At 49.4% G+C, this 18,428-nt stretch overlaps 1 protein-coding gene across 1 annotated transcript in view; it reads left to right on the plus strand.

The window, feature by feature from the left end:
* Positions 1-18,428, plus strand: part of PTK7 (protein tyrosine kinase 7 (inactive)) — a 48,149-nt gene that overhangs the window by 7,729 nt on the left and 21,992 nt on the right. Inside the window, exons 8-13 of the mRNA XM_089665488.1 lie at positions 1,070-1,203; positions 1,282-1,417; positions 2,976-3,092; positions 3,192-3,341; positions 12,601-12,751; positions 17,104-17,231. Of these exons, the coding sequence (XP_089521614.1) occupies positions 1,070-1,203; positions 1,282-1,417; positions 2,976-3,092; positions 3,192-3,341; positions 12,601-12,751; positions 17,104-17,231 (816 nt within the window). The remainder of the gene's footprint in view (positions 1-1,069; positions 1,204-1,281; positions 1,418-2,975; positions 3,093-3,191; positions 3,342-12,600; positions 12,752-17,103; positions 17,232-18,428) is intronic.

Genomic DNA, 18,428 nt, shown 5'->3' on the forward strand with positions numbered 1-18,428 from the left:
GCTGTAACTCTCTGAATAGTTTAATATAGTCAAAAAGTCTCACGAGCAATAAAATACACCCTACCGAAAATGATCTGTATAACTAACAAAAGCCGCTTACACTAACCACATACTCATCACCGTGTACACAATTGTGAGATATGAAAATAAAGTGCTGAGCGAACTACCAATCAACTAAACTACAGAAAGCAACAAACAATATCACAATTGACGTGAAATAAATTCTACAATTGACGTTCAATGCATCCAAGTGAACATGCACTTAACCACTTCCAGTCCGGACACTTTCACCCCCTTCCTGTCCAGGTCCATTTTCAGCTTTCAGCGCTATCACACTTTGAATGACAATTGCGCGGTCATGCAACACTGTACCCATATGAATTTTTTAGCATTTTTTTGAGACAGATAAAGCTTTTTTTTGGTGGTATTTATTCACTGCTGGGATTTTTATTTTTTTTTGCTATGTAAATGAATTTTGATAAACAGCCACCCTGCCCTGCACTGCCGCCGTCCGGCCGTTTATATACAAGGGCCGGACGGGAAGTGATTAAAGTCTCTGCACAGTGATATCTTCCCAAATCGGTGATCTTCATAAAACTAAACCCTCCACCATGGATCACCAGAAGTGCCCTCACCTGGATAATCTGACCGCACACTTGGATGCATTGAACGTCAACTGTAGAATTTATTTCACTTTAATTGTGTTATTGTTGCTTTTTGACGCTTTTTTAAGTTATTGGTAGTTAGCTTTGCACGGTATTTTTAGATTTCTCTGAATAGTTTGTTCTCACCAGGGGCGGACTGACCATTTGGAAACTAGGGCACTGCCCGAGGGCCCGGGGTCAGTAGGGGGCCCCATGAGATACCCCTGGTACCTTTTTCATAGGCTTTTTTGAGTTTGGGCAAGGACACAGGGGCCCCATGATCCCCTATTGCCCGGGGGCCCCATGAGTTGTCAGTCCGCCCCTGTTCTCACCTTTTATTATTCCCAATCCTCCAACGCAGAACTCGCACGTATACTCTACTCCTATTGGCCTCTGGATTTAGCGGTGTTCTGGTGTCATTGCAGCAATTCCTGTGTGGGTGGAGATGCCTCGGGACACAGGGATGGATGAAGGGAAGTCTGGATTCTTGCACTGCCTCAGTACAGCATCTCTGGAGCCGAGCGTCACCTGGTATCGGAACGGATTTCCTATTTCCTCGGTCAGTGAGTGTTGATCTGGAGTTGGGCATCAGCGTGATCCTGTCTGCCCTGTTCTTACCCAACCTCTTCTGTCATAGGATTCCCGATTCCATATCTTCCAGAATGGAACACTGAAAATCCTGAATGTGGAGGTGTATGATGGGACCGTGTACAAGTGTATGAGCAGCACGCCGGCTGGCAGCATTGATGCTTCAGCTCGAGTCGCTGTACAAGGTGAGTGCGCCCAGCAGTCTTGGGTATAGAAAGGATGCTCTGGATCCAGTACTGCCAAAATTTCAGAGTGGAGCTCATGTTTTAGAGCATAAACTCCTTTTGAGCAAAGAGGAGCAGGATGAGCACTTCCAGAGCCCTACAAAATGACCTCCAGCAGGCCACTGGTGTGACTGTCTCTGACCAATCAGAAACAGACCTCATGAGGGGGGCCTGAGGGCCCGACGTCCTCTAGTGGGCCCTGTGCTCACTGCCCGACACCATAGAGCTGGATTGAAATTTGCCATTGAACCCCAGAATTGGCAGGTCCACCACTGGCCCCCTGTGCTTTTCACAGATGAGAGCAGGTTCACCCTGAGCACATGTGACAGACATGAAAGGGTCTGGAGAAGCCGTGGAGAACGTTCTGCTGCCTGTAACATGGTTCAGCATGACTGTTTTGGTGGTAGGTCAGTGATGGTCTGGGGAGGCAAATCCATGGAGGGACACACAGACCTCTACAGGCTAGACAATGGCACCCTGACTGCCATTAGGTGTCGGGATGAAATCCTTTGACCCATTGTCAGACCCTACGCTGGTGTAGAGGGTCCTGGGTTCCTCCTGGTGCAGTGGGTCCTGGGTTCCTCCTGGTGCAGTGGGTCCTGGGTTCCTCCTGGTGCAGTGGGTCCTGGGTTCCTCCTGGTGCAGTGGGTCCTGGGTTCCTCCTGGTGCAGTGGGTCCTGGGTTCCTCCTGGTGCAGGGGGTCCTGGGTTCCTCCTGGTGCAGGGGGTCCTGGGTTCCTCCTGGTGCAGGGGGTCCTGGGTTCCTCCTGGTGCAGGGGGTCCTGGGTTCCTCCTGGTGCAGGGGGTCCTGGGTTCCTCCTGGTGCAGGGGGTCCTGGGTTCCTCCTGGTGCAGGGGGTCCTGGGTTCCCCCTGGTGCAGGCGGTCCTGGGTTCCTCCTGGTGCACGACAATGCCTGGTCTCATGTGAGGAGAGTATGCAGGCAGTTCCTGTAGGATGAAGGAATTGATACCACTGAATGGCCCCCACGCTCGCCTGACCTAAATCCAATAGAACCCCTCTGGGATGTCCTGTTTCGGTCCATCCGACGCTGCCAGGTTGCGCCTCAGACTGTCCAGGAGCTCAGTGATGCCCTGGTCCAGATCTGGGAGGAAATCCCCCAGGACACCATCCGTGGTCTCATTAGGACCCTCCCCTGACGTTGTCAGGCATGCATACAAGCACGTGGGGGCCATGCAATCTACTGAGGACCATTCTGAGTTGCTGCAATGAATTTTCAGCCAAATGGACTCGCCTGCTGCATTATTTTTTCACTTTGATTTTTGGGGTTCTTTGAATTCAGTCCTCTGTAGGTCGATCATTTCCATCCAATGATGGGCCATCCTTACCTTCCTCACACATCACCCCGTCCATGTCAGTATAGAGATCCGGCAGGAGATTTGTCCCCATTGAGATCTGATGGGTTTTCAAAGTGTTCCTTTATCTTGTTTTGAGCCGTGTACTTACCTGGGTAGGATTGTTGGAGGTCTTTAACCTGATCCGGGTTTGATACTTATTACAGAGAACCTGAAGTTCACTCCGCCCCCTCAGTCTCAGTGCTTGGAGCTGGATAAAGAGGGGACTGTCCAATGTTCTGCAAAGGGGCGAGAGAAACCCACAATCCACTGGATGAGAGCAGGTGAGTGCAACTCCATGTCATTCTTACTTCAGACAGAAAAATTTGCCTTTTGTTTTTTCCTTGGAGGCAACTAACACAAGTCTGATCCTCTTCTGGCAGATGGAAGTAACTTACCTCCTCATGTGGGTTCTGAGGCCGGTCTTCTGCGCTTTCACCGCGTCACCCGTAGTGATGCTGGAAATTACACCTGTATTGCTTCTAACAGCCAGCAGGGGGAGATAAAAACCACGGTGCAACTTTCAGTGGCAGGTAAGGCTCCATTCACAGGCATTCATGCAACTTTGGATGGGTGCGACTTGTCCCTTTTGCAAAATCAGACCCACTGTTGCATGGAACATATTCAGGTATGACTCTCATGCAACTTTTTGATGGTTAAAGGATAAGTTCACCTTTGGAAACATGTTACATGTTCCACCTGTTTTTAGGGAACATGTTCCCATAGTTGCAGCCACGCCCACTGCACCCCCTCAATCTGAGAGATAATATGGGGAGAAGTTTTCCTATGTCAGATTTGAAAACAGCATAGCCGTTCAGGGCTCCGCCCACACAGTCGCTTCATTCATTCACAGACTTCTGTGAATGAATGAACTGAAAGTCCCCACAGCCTTAGCGGGTGTGGGCTTGTAGTTTTCAATGAACTACCATGGCGCTGTGGAGGGCCGGGGTAGTTCATTGAAGTTTTCTGTCAGAATATCTGCTTGGCTGTACATCCCGTACACCTTGTACATCCCGTACACCTTGTACATCCCGTACACCTTGTACATCCCGTACACCTTGTACATCCCGTACACCTTGTACATCCCGTACACCTTGTACATCCCGTACGGCAAGCAAATATTCTGACAGGTCTACAGGAGACTTGCATGACAGCAGCGATCAACTGATCACTGGAGCAATGCTTTCCAGGCTCCTTTGGACAAAAATATGCACATTTTTTTTTTTTTACCTGCAAAAAAAATGTGCATTTATTATTTTTGTCCAAGATGTGGCCCTCAGGTTGCATGAAAGTCGGACCAAAATAATGCATGAACTACTTTGAAGTCACTGCAACTTTAAAGTGTTACTAAACCCTGGACCCTGCATTCACTATATCCGCTCTCCCCGGACCCTGCATTCACTATATCCGCTCTCCCCGGACCCTGCATTCACTATATCCGGTCTCCCCGGACCCTGCATTCACTATATCCGCTCTCCCCGGACCCCGCATTCACTATATCCGCTCTCCCCGGACCCCGCATTCACTATATCCGCTCTCCCCGGACCCCGCATTCACTATATCCGCTCTCCCCGGACCCCGCATTCACTATATCCGCTCTCCCCGGACCCCGCATTCACTATATCCGCTCTCCCCGGACCCCGCATTCACTATATCCGCTCTCCCCGGACCCCGCATTCACTGTATCCGCTCTCCCCGGACCCCGCATTCACTGTATCCGGTCTCCCCGGGCCCCGCATTCACTGTATCCGCTCTCCCCGGACCCCGCATTCCCTGTAGCCGCTCTCCCCGGGCCCCGCATTCACTGTATCCGCTCTCCCCGGACCCCGCATTCCCTGTAGCCGCTCTCCCCGGGCCCCGCATTCCCTGTAGCCGCTCTCCCCGGGCCCCGCATTCCCTGTAGCCGCTCTCCCCGGGCCCCGCCTTCCCTGTAGCCGCTCTCCCCGGGCCCCGCCTTCCCTGTAGCCGCTCTCCCCGGGCCCCGCCTTCCCTGTAGCCGCTCTCCCCGGGCCCCGCCTTCCCTGTAGCCGCTCTCCCCGGGCCCCGCCTTCCCTGTAGCCGCTCTCCCCGGGCCCCGCCTTCCCTGTAGCCGCTCTCCCCGGGCCCCGCCTTCCCTGTAGCCGCTCTCCCCGGGCCCCGCCTTCCCTGTAGCCGCTCTCCCCGGGCCCCGCCTTCCCTGTAGCCGCTCTCCCCGGGCCCCGCCTTCCCTGTAGCCGCTCTCCCCGGGCCCCGCCTTCCCTGTAGCCGCTCTCCCCGGGCCCCGCCTTCCCTGTAGCCGCTCTCCCCGGGCCCCGCCTTCCCTGTAGCCGCTCTCCCCGGGCCCCGCCTTCCCTGTAGCCGCTCTCCCCGGGCCCCGCCTTCCCTGTAGCCGCTCTCCCCGGGCCCCGCCTTCCCTGTAGCCGCTCTCCCCGGGCCCCGCCTTCCCTGTAGCCGCTCTCCCCGGGCCCCGCCTTCCCTGTAGCCGCTCTCCCCGGGCCCCGCCTTCCCTGTAGCCGCTCTCCCCGGGCCCCGCCTTCCCTGTAGCCGCTCTCCCCGGGCCCCGCCTTCCCTGTAGCCGCTCTCCCCGGGCCCCGCCTTCCCTGTAGCCGCTCTCCCCGGGCCCCGCCTTCCCTGTAGCCGCTCTCCCCGGGCCCCGCCTTCCCTGTAGCCGCTCTCCCCGGGCCCCGCCTTCCCTGTAGCCGCTCTCCCCGGGCCCCGCCTTCCCTGTAGCCGCTCTCCCCGGGCCCCGCCTTCCCTGTAGCCGCTCTCCCCGGGCCCCGCCTTCCCTGTAGCCGCTCTCCCCGGGCCCCGCCTTCCCTGTAGCCGCTCTCCCCGGGCCCCGCCTTCCCTGTAGCCGCTCTCCCCGGGCCCCGCCTTCCCTGTAGCCGCTCTCCCCGGGCCCCGCCTTCCCTGTAGCCGCTCTCCCCGGGCCCCGCCTTCCCTGTAGCCGCTCTCCCCGGGCCCCGCCTTCCCTGTAGCCGCTCTCCCCGGGCCCCGCCTTCCCTGTAGCCGCTCTCCCCGGGCCCCGCCTTCCCTGTAGCCGCTCTCCCCGGGCCCCGCCTTCCCTGTAGCCGCTCTCCCCGGGCCCCGCCTTCCCTGTAGCCGCTCTCCCCGGGCCCCGCCTTCCCTGTAGCCGCTCTCCCCGGGCCCCGCCTTCCCTGTAGCCGCTCTCCCCGGGCCCCGCCTTCCCTGTAGCCGCTCTCCCCGGGCCCCGCCTTCCCTGTAGCCGCTCTCCCCGGGCCCCGCCTTCCCTGTAGCCGCTCTCCCCGGGCCCCGCCTTCCCTGTAGCCGCTCTCCCCGGGCCCCGCCTTCCCTGTAGCCGCTCTCCCCGGGCCCCGCCTTCCCTGTAGCCGCTCTCCCCGGGCCCCGCCTTCCCTGTAGCCGCTCTCCCCGGGCCCCGCCTTCCCTGTAGCCGCTCTCCCCGGGCCCCGCCTTCCCTGTAGCCGCTCTCCCCGGGCCCCGCCTTCCCTGTAGCCGCTCTCCCCGGGCCCCGCCTTCCCTGTAGCCGCTCTCCCCGGGCCCCGCCTTCCCTGTAGCCGCTCTCCCCGGGCCCCGCCTTCCCTGTAGCCGCTCTCCCCGGGCCCCGCCTTCCCTGTAGCCGCTCTCCCCGGGCCCCGCCTTCCCTGTAGCCGCTCTCCCCGGGCCCCGCCTTCCCTGTAGCCGCTCTCCCCGGGCCCCGCCTTCCCTGTAGCCGCTCTCCCCGGGCCCCGCCTTCCCTGTAGCCGCTCTCCCCGGGCCCCGCCTTCCCTGTAGCCGCTCTCCCCGGGCCCCGCCTTCCCTGTAGCCGCTCTCCCCGGGCCCCGCCTTCCCTGTAGCCGCTCTCCCCGGGCCCCGCCTTCCCTGTAGCCGCTCTCCCCGGGCCCCGCCTTCCCTGTAGCCGCTCTCCCCGGGCCCCGCCTTCCCTGTAGCCGCTCTCCCCGGGCCCCGCCTTCCCTGTAGCCGCTCTCCCCGGGCCCCGCCTTCCCTGTAGCCGCTCTCCCCGGGCCCCGCCTTCCCTGTAGCCGCTCTCCCCGGGCCCCGCCTTCCCTGTAGCCGCTCTCCCCGGGCCCCGCCTTCCCTGTAGCCGCTCTCCCCGGGCCCCGCCTTCCCTGTAGCCGCTCTCCCCGGGCCCCGCCTTCCCTGTAGCCGCTCTCCCCGGGCCCCGCCTTCCCTGTAGCCGCTCTCCCCGGGCCCCGCCTTCCCTGTAGCCGCTCTCCCCGGGCCCCGCCTTCCCTGTAGCCGCTCTCCCCGGGCCCCGCCTTCCCTGTAGCCGCTCTCCCCGGGCCCCGCCTTCCCTGTAGCCGCTCTCCCCGGGCCCCGCCTTCCCTGTAGCCGCTCTCCCCGGGCCCCGCCTTCCCTGTAGCCGCTCTCCCCGGGCCCCGCCTTCCCTGTAGCCGCTCTCCCCGGGCCCCGCCTTCCCTGTAGCCGCTCTCCCCGGGCCCCGCCTTCCCTGTAGCCGCTCTCCCCGGGCCCCGCCTTCCCTGTAGCCGCTCTCCCCGGGCCCCGCCTTCCCTGTAGCCGCTCTCCCCGGGCCCCGCCTTCCCTGTAGCCGCTCTCCCCGGGCCCCGCCTTCCCTGTAGCCGCTCTCCCCGGGCCCCGCCTTCCCTGTAGCCGCTCTCCCCGGGCCCCGCCTTCCCTGTAGCCGCTCTCCCCGGGGCCCGCCTTCCCTGTAGCCGCTCTCCCCGGGGCCCGCCTTCCCTGTAGCCGCTCTCCCCGGGGCCCGCCTTCCCTGTAGCCGCTCTCCCCGGGGCCCGCCTTCCCTGTAGCCGCTCTCCCCGGGGCCCGCCTTCCCTGTAGCCGCTCTCCCCGGGGCCCGCCTTCCCTGTAGCCGCTCTCCCCGGGGCCCGCCTTCCCTGTAGCCGCTCTCCCCGGGGCCCGCCTTCCCTGTAGCCGCTCTCCCCGGGGCCCGCCTTCCCTGTAGCCGCTCTCCCCGGGGCCCGCCTTCCCTGTAGCCGCTCTCCCCGGGGCCCGCCTTCCCTGTAGCCGCTCTCCCCGGGGCCCGCCTTCCCTGTAGCCGCTCTCACACAACATGGCAATTCAAATATTTTTAGTAAATACTAACTGCTAAATACCTTTTCTCATCAGCAGTTAGAGCAGTCTTGTGACTTCTGTTAGTGTCCAGCAGAGCACATGTTAAATCTTGTATAAGGAGTTTTCATTCTGCTCTAGGAGGATGCAGGTTCCCTGACCTCTGTTTGATCAGTGCTGATTGGTCATGTGCTGATCACATGCACTCTCCCAAGAAATAAAAAACCTCTAGCAATACACACCAAAACTGAGCATGTGCAGGGTGTCTCCTAGGGCACTGTGCTATCAGCAGATATATTGGGGGACAATAGAAGGGGAGGATCAGAGAAGACAGGATCAAACACCATTTTTAAACAATGCGGAGGATTAACCCCTTAGGTTCCACAGTGAGTATAGCAAGCATGCTTTACTGCATCTACAGACTGATTGTACTGTGGGGGGTTTAGTAACACTTTTAAGTTGCACAAATATATAGATTGTAAGATATAGATACAGGGCCCTCCATTCCCTCTTGTATTGAACTGTATTGTTGCTGTATTGTCTCCCTTTATATTGTAAAGCGCTGAGCAAAACTGTTGGCGCCATAAGTCCTGTATAATAATAATAATAATATATAAATCCTGTATAATAATAGTCTATGAATGGTTATCATTGGAAAACATGGGGTACGACTTGTCATGCTACTTGGATGTCCAAAGTCGCAATGACACGTCGCACAAGTGTGAATGGGGTCTAAATTGTGGTTGACGACCGTGACGTTTTGATTGCTATTATGAATGGGGTCATAATAAATCCAATTTCTGTTTTTTCCTATAATTTTTCTGATGACTTTCCTGTAATTTTTTACAATTATCTTTACTATATTTTGTATTACTGTTATTAATATTTTATTAGTATTTACACTGCAAAGTAGGGAAGCAGTTAGAAGCCCTGCAGGTTAACCAGCTTCCATCTTGTCTGGGTGTAACTACTGAGCTTCTTTAGGACAAGAACTTCTCTGCTCCCTGCCGCGCGGGCCGCCTCCGCTGCTCCCTGCCGCGCGGGCCGCCTCCGCTGCTCCCTGCCCTGTTCGGCACACAGCACGCTACCTGTTTTTTAATGTATGTAGGTATGTACATCTGTCAGCACAAGGGAGCTCCGAGCTGCCGTGTGCAGACAGATGCTGCGTAGTGTACTTGGTGTTCTGCCATGGCAGTGGCTCCTGGTTTTCTGCGATGGAGCAGATAAAATGTGGCTCCAGCACAGGATATTATTTATTGCAGGTACTTGTACAGCACTGTCAATTTACGCAGTGCTTTACATATATATATATATAACATTTACATCAGTCCCTAACCCTCAAGGGGTGTACAATCTAAGGTCCCTAACTCACATTCATACATACACATACTAGGGCCAATTTAGACCAATTAACCTACCAGCATGTCTGGAGTGTGGGAGGAAACTGGAGTACCTAGAAGAAACCCGCACAGGGAGAAAATGAAAACTCCAGGCAGGTGGTACCATGGTTGGGATTTAAACCAACAACCCTAGTACTGCCAGGCGGAAGTGATAACCATTTAGTCTTTGTGCTTTCACACTGATCTGCTTTTATTATTTATTTATTACAGGTACTTGTATAGCACCATTGATTTAGGCAGCTTTACATATATATTGTACATTCACATCAGTCCCTAACCCTCAAGGGGCGTACAATCTAAGGTCCCTAACTCACATTCATACATACACATACTAGGGACAATTTAGACAGGAGCCAATTCACCTACCAGCATGTCTTTGGAGTGTGGGAGGAAACTGGAGTATCCGGAGGAATCCCACGGAGTCACAGGGAGAACATGCAAACTCCAGGCAGGTGGTGCCGTGGTTGGGATTCGAACCAATGACCCTAGTACATAGAAAGCAGGCACCAGATGGGTAAATAAGCAAGATCACCATCCAAGTGATGGTACAACTGAGTACTGCCCTAGTGACACTTTGTGTATCATGCAGTCGTTTACTTTTACATAGTTTATATCCTTGCTCATAGATATTTGATTGTATAAAATATTTATAGCTGAGCCACTAGAAGTTGGAAGAAGAATATATGTGGTTTCCCCCCAATAAACTCCAAAAATAAATTCTGTGCTGGGGAGAATGTATCAAGATAAATCTGCTAACGCCTAATTTGTGCTACTAAATTTACCAAAACCTATAAACATGATTGTGTAGCAATCAGGGCGGACTGACAACTCATGGGGCCCCCGGGCAATAGGGGGTCATGGGGCCCCTGTGTCCTTACCCAAACTGAAAAAAGCCTATGAAAAAGATACCAGGGGCATCTCATGGGGCCCCCTACTGACCCCGGGCCCTCGGGCTGTGCCCGAGTTTCCAAATGGTCAGTCCGCCCCTGTGTGCGACTACACTGTAAAAGTCACACGATTTCAAAGTCGGGGGACGTGCCGATTTCAGGTGTGACTTGTAAGATATCTGACACAGATGTCTTTGGAAATCTCACCAAGAGTAGTGCATGGACTACTTTAGAAGTCGGTGCGTCTCTGACCAGGTTGGAACCGCACCAATATGACCGCTGAATATGAATATGAAGCTGTACGCTTGCGGACAGTAGGGTGCGAAATCGCATGCAAATCGCACTCAGACCGGGTGCCGTTGACCGTTTTTTATACTAAATCATCCACAATACTCCGTAAGAGGCCTGCAGCTTTATTTTCTCACGTGGTGTCGCCATGAATATTGAGGATGAGTGGAACGCTGGATGGTGAAGGTTTTGGTAGAAATGTTTGAGCACCTAATACCACATTCCAACCCTCGTCCAGTATAGATCTAATAGCACATTTCACCATTTATTCTTCAATGGTTCACATTATTTAAGAAGTTCACAGTTTCTCTGTTTGCATGTTGGAGTAGGAACACGGGTGCATGGTGGAATTTTGACACTGGAAGAAAAATGTAGTTATATTGGAAGATTTATATGGTTTTGGACCATTTGCTTATATTGAGATAATTTTATTAACCCCCCTGGCGGTATTCCCGAGTGTAGCTCGGGGTAAAGTTTCAGCACCACAAGCGGTAACCCCGAGCTACACTCGGGAATACACTGCAGCGTTGCTCCGGGATCTCTTCTTCACTTACCTTGTCCTGCGCTCCCGCAATGTCCCCCCTGCAGTGTCCCCGGCAATGTCCTCCAGCCGATGCCGGCATCTGTCTTCCGGGTTCCGTTCCTTGCAACGTCGGTATAGAACTGGCGGGAAATTTAAAAATGGGGAAAACGTGACATTCACTAAATACACTAAAATCTCATAGTATAACATTCCTGTATCAAACCATTTCACATACATTTTGTCCCGAGTGCTTTGTCCTGCGCCCTGCCTGCATTTTTACTGTTCTTTCTGCCTGGAAACTGAGAAACATCCATGGCGTCCAAAAAGCGTCCCTTTAGGTCAGACGCGGTTTTAGAGCGGCTAGAGAACAGCGATAGTAAATCAGAACCACTTGCAGAATTGAGTGATAATGATTCGTGGGGGAAATTCCTCATCAGACACTGAAAACGATTCTGCGACTTTGCTCAGTGATGTGCGAACTTGGCGCTCTATTTCACATTTCAGTGTTTTTGGTTTGATTATATTATTGAATTAAATTTATTATTATTATATTAATATTTTTTATGATTATTTATTATATTATAATTTATGATTTTGTGTTTCAAATTTTTTCCTACCCGGGATGTTTACTAGACTCTTGTTCGGACAGATTTCAGTGAGTTATTCCTAAGAATTACAGGCCTACAATAAAAAAATACATATTTCCATGCAAAAAAATGTACCGCTTTGAGCACAGAAATACTGACATCAGACCGCTAGGGAGGTTAATGTGTGGCACAATTGCACAAATTTTATATATTATTTACTAATGGGTTTATGTATGACATTTTTTGGCACTATTTCCCCCAATAAGCTGGTGGGGAGAGATCAACACAACGTCGGTCCCCCTTCCTTCTGATTTAAATGAGGACTAAGAGTCCAGTGATTATCTGCTCCTGTCCTAATTAATCATTCTAGCTAGCTCTGGAATGTGCGCACACTGGAAGAGACTCACGCTGACACACATAAGTTCAGTCTATGAACACTTCTCGTTTAATATAATGAGAAAGTGAGCTTATATATGCAAAATGACGCAAGAGTCATGTGAGCGCTGCATAAGCATTATATTAGTCTTGGATTCACGAAAACAACCTTTTTCAGAGTATAGGCGTGATCTTGGCCGATGTCTTATCTATAGAAAGAAAAACATTCCTTTGTCTTCAAATCCATACGATGGGAGGGGGTTGGTGAGCAGACATTTCTTGAGTAAGGATTTCTTAAAGTACCACAAAGCCCAGCAGGCAGAAAATATACACACAACATATATATATATATATATATATATATATATATATATATATATGTGTTTTCATACAAAACATTTAGAAATATAAAAGTAGATATGTATAAAATGTATAGAAATCTGTATATATTCAACAAGAAACCAAATAGGCATTTTACCATATCCATCACACTTCCTCCATAGGCCCGAAGGCAAAATGTTGGACGTGGCTACAGAAACCCAAGTCCTTTCCTTCTCAGAGTTGAAGCTGAAGGACATGGTTTCTTAATGCAGATTTAGAACTGAATAAAAGTTGGCCATGGAGAAGACTAGATAGGTTGTCATTTCTTTGGTGTCCCTCCTCAGCCATATCTGCCTCTAGTTTGATGATCAGGATGTAGTTGTATCTCTGGATGGTGGTGTTATATAACTATTTCTTGCCTTTAGTCTACATCAGCTTCCAAATTGTTCCGGAGAACACCACAGTCTACCGGGGAAATGCCGCGATTCTGCACTGCCAGGCCACTGCTGAACCTCTTCCGCAAATTCATTGGCGAGGACGTGATGGCTTGTTAGATGGCAGCAAACCAAATCAGAGGTGAGTGAGACGGTCCAGAGAGAGGACGCTTCTTTAACCAGAATGGATCTCTCCATCAATCCTTTGTTCTCTTCTAATCCTTCGTGCTACACTCTTCAGTCTTCAAAGGGTACTTTAGATAGTTATCATAAGTTTGTTTTTTTTGTTTTTTTTTACTTTTTTAGCCCATTGAGGGACACAGGAAATCCATCCTTATCCACTTAATCCATAGGGTTATACAGCCGCCTACAGGAGGACTGGACACTGGCAAACCAAAGAAGCTGTAGGCCAGTCCAGGATAGCTCCACTACTCCTAGCGTGCCACCGTTTTCTGCTAGTGTCTTGGGAGAGGACATGGTCTTCAGCTCTCCTGGGAAAAGACTAATCATTTTTTTAAATTTAATTTTGCTAGCACTATTTCATCATCGTCTGTTGATTGAAACGGGGATTCATAAACGGGTTAAACTGACACCGACAGGGAGAGGGGACACTGAACAATTGTAGGCCAGTAAAGTATAACCCTTCCTACTACCAGCATGACTGGTTTTCTGCTATGTGCTAGGAAGTTGGATGACTTTTCTTTAGCTCTGCTGAACAGAAGTCTACCCAATTTTTTTAGTTTTTTTTTTTTTTCTCATAACCTAATGATTTTACTTAGTGTTCCTAAATCCACAACAGTACAATCAGTCTGTAGATGCAGTAAAGCATGCTTAGTATACTCACTGTGGAAACTAAGGGGTTAATCCTCTGCATTGTGTAAAAAGGCCATTTGATCCTGTCTTCTCTGATCCTCCTCTTGTTCAAATGTCCACATCTTATTTCCTGATAAGACAGACTGAACCGTAGCCATATTGCACATTCTCAGTTTAGTGTGTATTGCTAGCAAGGTTTTTTTTTTTTTCTATCATTCAAGAGTGCATGTGATCAGCACAGGGCCAATCAGCGCTGTCCAGAGAGAGATCAGGGGTTTTTCATCCTAGAGCAGAAAGAAAACTCCTCCTACAAGCTTTAACTAGTGCTCTGCTGGACACTGATAGAAGTCACAAGACCGCTCTATACTGCTGATGTGAAAAGGTATCTAGCAGTTTATATTTACTAAAATAATTGCATTTCCATGTTTTGCACTGTGGGAGCCTAGATATAGTGACTGCAGGGTCCGGGGAGACCGGATATAGTGAATGCGGGCTCCGGGGAGACCGGATATAGTGTCTGCGGGGTCCGGGGAGACCGGATATAGTGAATGCGGGGTCCGGGGAGACCGGATCTAGTGAATGCGGGGTCTGGGGAGACCGGATCTAGTGAATGCGGGGTCCGGGGAGACCGGATCTAGTGAATGCGGGGTCCGGGGAGAGCGGATCTAGTGAATGCGGGGTCCGGGGAGAGCGGATCTAGTGAATGCGGGGTCCGGGGAGAGCGGATCTAGTGAATGCGGAATCCGGGGGGACCGGATCTAGTGAATGCGGAATCCGGGGGGACCGGATCTAGTGAATGCGGGGTCCGGGGGGACCGGATCTAGTGAATGCGGGGTCCGGGGGGAGCGGAACTAGTGAATGCGGGGTCCGGGGGGAGCGGAACTAGTGAATGCGGGGTCCGGGGTTTATTAACACTTTAAAAAGGAATCTTGATTCCCCGGAGAGTAAAAAAAAAAAAAAATTCAATGCTACAGCTAAAATCTTAAACAGCTGCTTGATCTGGGCACTGAGCTGCTCCTCAAGACTTAGACTGGGAGGGAATATTGGCATTGATGAACACAACACAGAAACGGGAGTTCTTCAAAAAGACGTGGTATACTAGGACAGAGGGGTGGCGGTGGACGTGGTATACTTGGATTTTGCAAAAGCGGTTGACACAGTTCCCATACATGGCTAATGTGTAAGGTAAAGTCTACATAATACATAAGGGGGGATATGATCTCCATGTATAATACATAAGGGGGGGATATGATCTCCATGTATAATACATAAGGGGGGGATATGATCTCCATGTATAATACATAAGGGGGGATATGATCACCATGTATAATACATAAGGGGGGGATATGATCTCCATGTATAATACATAAGGGGGGGATATGATCTCCATGTATAATACATAAGGGGGGATATGGTCACCATGTATAATACATAAGGGGGGATATGATCTCCATGTATAATACATAAGGGGGGGATATGATCTCCATGTATAATACATAAGGAGGGATATGATCTCCATGTATAATACATAAGGGGGGATATGATCTCCATGTATAATACATAAGGGGGGATATGATCTCCATGTATAATACATAAGGGGGGATATGATCTCCATGTATAATACATAAGGGGGGATATGATCTCCATGTATAATACATAAGGGGGGATATGATCTCCATGTATAATACATAAGGGGGGATATGATCTCAATGTATAATACATAAGGGGGGATATGATCTCCATGTATAATACATAAGGGGGGGATATGATCTCCATGTATAATACATAAGGGGGGGATATGATCTCCATGTATGATACATAAGGGGGAGGGGATTTAGTTTTTGTATCAGCCAGACTAACTGTAACCACCATAGTAACTGTCTGGATTGGTGTTTCTATAGCATTCACGCTGGAAACTGTACCCAAACACCAATGGATTGGAAAATACCTGGAATGTGACCTTCGGGCAGTGGGCTTTGCTTTCTGGCACTTTGCAGACCTTTGTGTTTTGTTTAATTAGCCACTGCATGCTTGCTGGGTGCAGAGCTGTACCACAGACTCAGATGTGACCCTCAAACATATCCGGGATGTGCAAATCGTAGGGCCTCACTCATTTTTTTGGCTGCTTGGGGGGGGAGCTTGATTTGGCAGCTCAGCATGTGCTTTTACTGAGCACCCAAGTGCTTCCATTTGTGAGGGTAACCTGAAGGAGCAAACTTTTTTTTTTTTTCCCTTTATTGGGGCCGGCACCTCATTTACTCACTCAGCAGATGTGCTTCTGCTGAGCATTAAAAGAGCCTGACACTCGCCTTTCCAAATGAGCACCCAAACTCAATTTCATTGCAAACTGCATCAACATTATGGCTGCCCTCAAAGGGCTGGCTATATCTGTAAGACGTCAAGAGCACCCCCCTTTGACATTTGATGTCAGGAACCCCCCCTTCCCACCATCAGAAGTCAGGTGTCCCATCCTCCTTTGTCACAGTGCACCCCCCCTTGCCTTGTGCTGCTGTCAGGAAGAAGCTGGGGGCGGAGCAGAAAGTTCAGGGTTTGGAGGAGGACCAGAGGAGGGCTGGAGTCAGCTGCCAGAGTCTGCTGAGAGCAGGGGAGGAAGAGATGAGGGGGTGTTGCAGCTGCACATACAGGAGCAGGATCTGTAGGAGGAGTTCTGTGGTCCTCTCTTCTGTCGACTGCTGAGACAAGGTGCAGACACGAGCCTCTGCATGGAAAAGTACAGGGCATGGCGGAGGAGTTCGGTTATCGTCTCTGCTACCAACTGCTGAGACAAGATTGAGCTGAAGATGAGGTGGTTAGCAGCAGCTGCAGGAGAGGTGTGAGGACTACATGAAATGGCTCAGCAGGCCGGGCCGGAATTAGCCCACGGGCCTTGTCTTCGACACTTGTTCTAAGAGCCCAATCACACTTATATGAGCCATCATGTGACCCATCATGTGACTTTGGGGTCCAAAATTGCAGAACAAGTCGCACCCCATGTTTCTCAATGGATACCATTCATATCTGTGTGGCTTCAAAGTAGTTCCTGCACTACCTTGGTCTAACTTTCATGCGGCTTGAGGGCCATAGACTTCAATGTAAATCCTCCAAAGTAGCATGAACGTCACACCTGAATGTTGTACATGCGACTTTGTACAGCAGAAACAATCATCCTCGGTCAAAGCTGAAAGTCGCACTTGTCCAAAGTCGTGTCAAACTGGCATCAAGTCGCACTGTGAAGTCTCAGTGAAAATTGCACGATGTCGAAGTCGCACAAGTGTGAATGGACCCTTAAGGATCGGGTTCTTCTGTTACCTTTCAAGGCGTTCTATACTAGATCTGTGAGTGCCTCTTGGACCCCTCCGCATCAGGCTCTGGCACCCAGATCTGCTTCCTGGTCTTTTGCCCACGTGTTCTCCAAGTTGTATTGGATGGGTGTGAATGGAACCGCTTTCAGGCAGCTCTTTGAGTTGCATCTAGTCCCCCATTTTTTGGGGTATTTCATTTTTTTTTTTTTTTTTTTTTTGTGGTTTCCCACCGCTCAGTTGGGCTGCTTTTAAATGTGTTAATATTTTGTTTTCCTGTGTCCCTCAATAGACGAACAAAATAGGATATTTTCACTATAAAATCTTAATTCCTTCTCTGCCCAACATAGAGACTAACAATCTTTTGTCCATCTACATGCAGGATCCAGGTCATGCCCAATGGCTCTCTTGTTGTTTATCATGTGTCCAGCGAGGACTCTGGGAAATACACTTGCATTGCCGGCAACGCTTGTAACATCATGCACCGCGATACCTTCCTCTATGTCGTAGGTGAGTTTGGTTCACGTCGGTGTGGAGCCACCATCATCCATGCTATAGGAAAGCTGAGTGGTGGCTTTGTACGATCTCTGTAGGAAAGGATTTTATAAAACACTTATATAGTCGTCAGCATGACGTTTTTTTAAAACATTACTCCACTTTTTTTTTTTATTCTCAAATTATTATACAGGATTTATATATTATTATTATTATTATTATTATTATTCAGGATTTATATATTATTATTATTATTCAGGATTTATATATTATTATTATTATTCAGGATTTATATATTATTATTATACAGGATTTATTTTTTATTATTATTATTATTCAGGATTTATATATTTATTATTATTATTATTATTATTATTATTATTCAGGATTTATATATTATTATTATACAGGATTTATATATTATTATTATATAGGATTTGTTATTATTATACAGGATTTATTTATTATTATTATTATACAGGATTTATATATTATACAGGATTTATATATTATTATTATACAGGATTTATATATTATTATTATACAGGATTTATATATTATTATTATACAGGATTTATATATTATTATTATAATACAGGATTTATATATTATTATTATAATACAGGATTTATATATTATTATTATACAGGATTTATTTATTATTATTATTATTATACAGGATTTATATATTATACAGGATTTATATATTATTATACAGGATTTATATATTATTATTATTATTATAATACAGGATTTATATATTATTATTATTATACAGGATTTATAGATTATTATTATACAGGATTTATATATTATTATTATACAGGAGTTATATATTATTATTATAATACAGGATTTATATATTATTATTATAATACAGGATTTATATATTATTATTATACAGGATTTATATATTATTATTATTATAATACAGGATTTATATATTATTATTATTATTATACAGGATTTATATATTATTATTATACAGGATTTATATATTATTATTATACAGGATTTATATATTATTATTATTATACAGGATTTATATATTATTATTATAATACAGGATTTATATATTATTATTATACAGGATTTATATATTATTATTATTATAATACAGGATTTATATATTATTATTATTATAATACAGGATTTATATATTATTATTATAATACAGGATTTATAGATTATTATTATAATACAGGATTTATA

The sequence above is a fragment of the Staurois parvus genome, unplaced genomic scaffold (genome assembly GCF_062004578.1).
Source record: "Staurois parvus isolate SC_StPar_1 unplaced genomic scaffold, SC_StPar_1.0 ptg002217l, whole genome shotgun sequence".
Taxonomy (NCBI): domain Eukaryota; kingdom Metazoa; phylum Chordata; class Amphibia; order Anura; family Ranidae; genus Staurois; species Staurois parvus.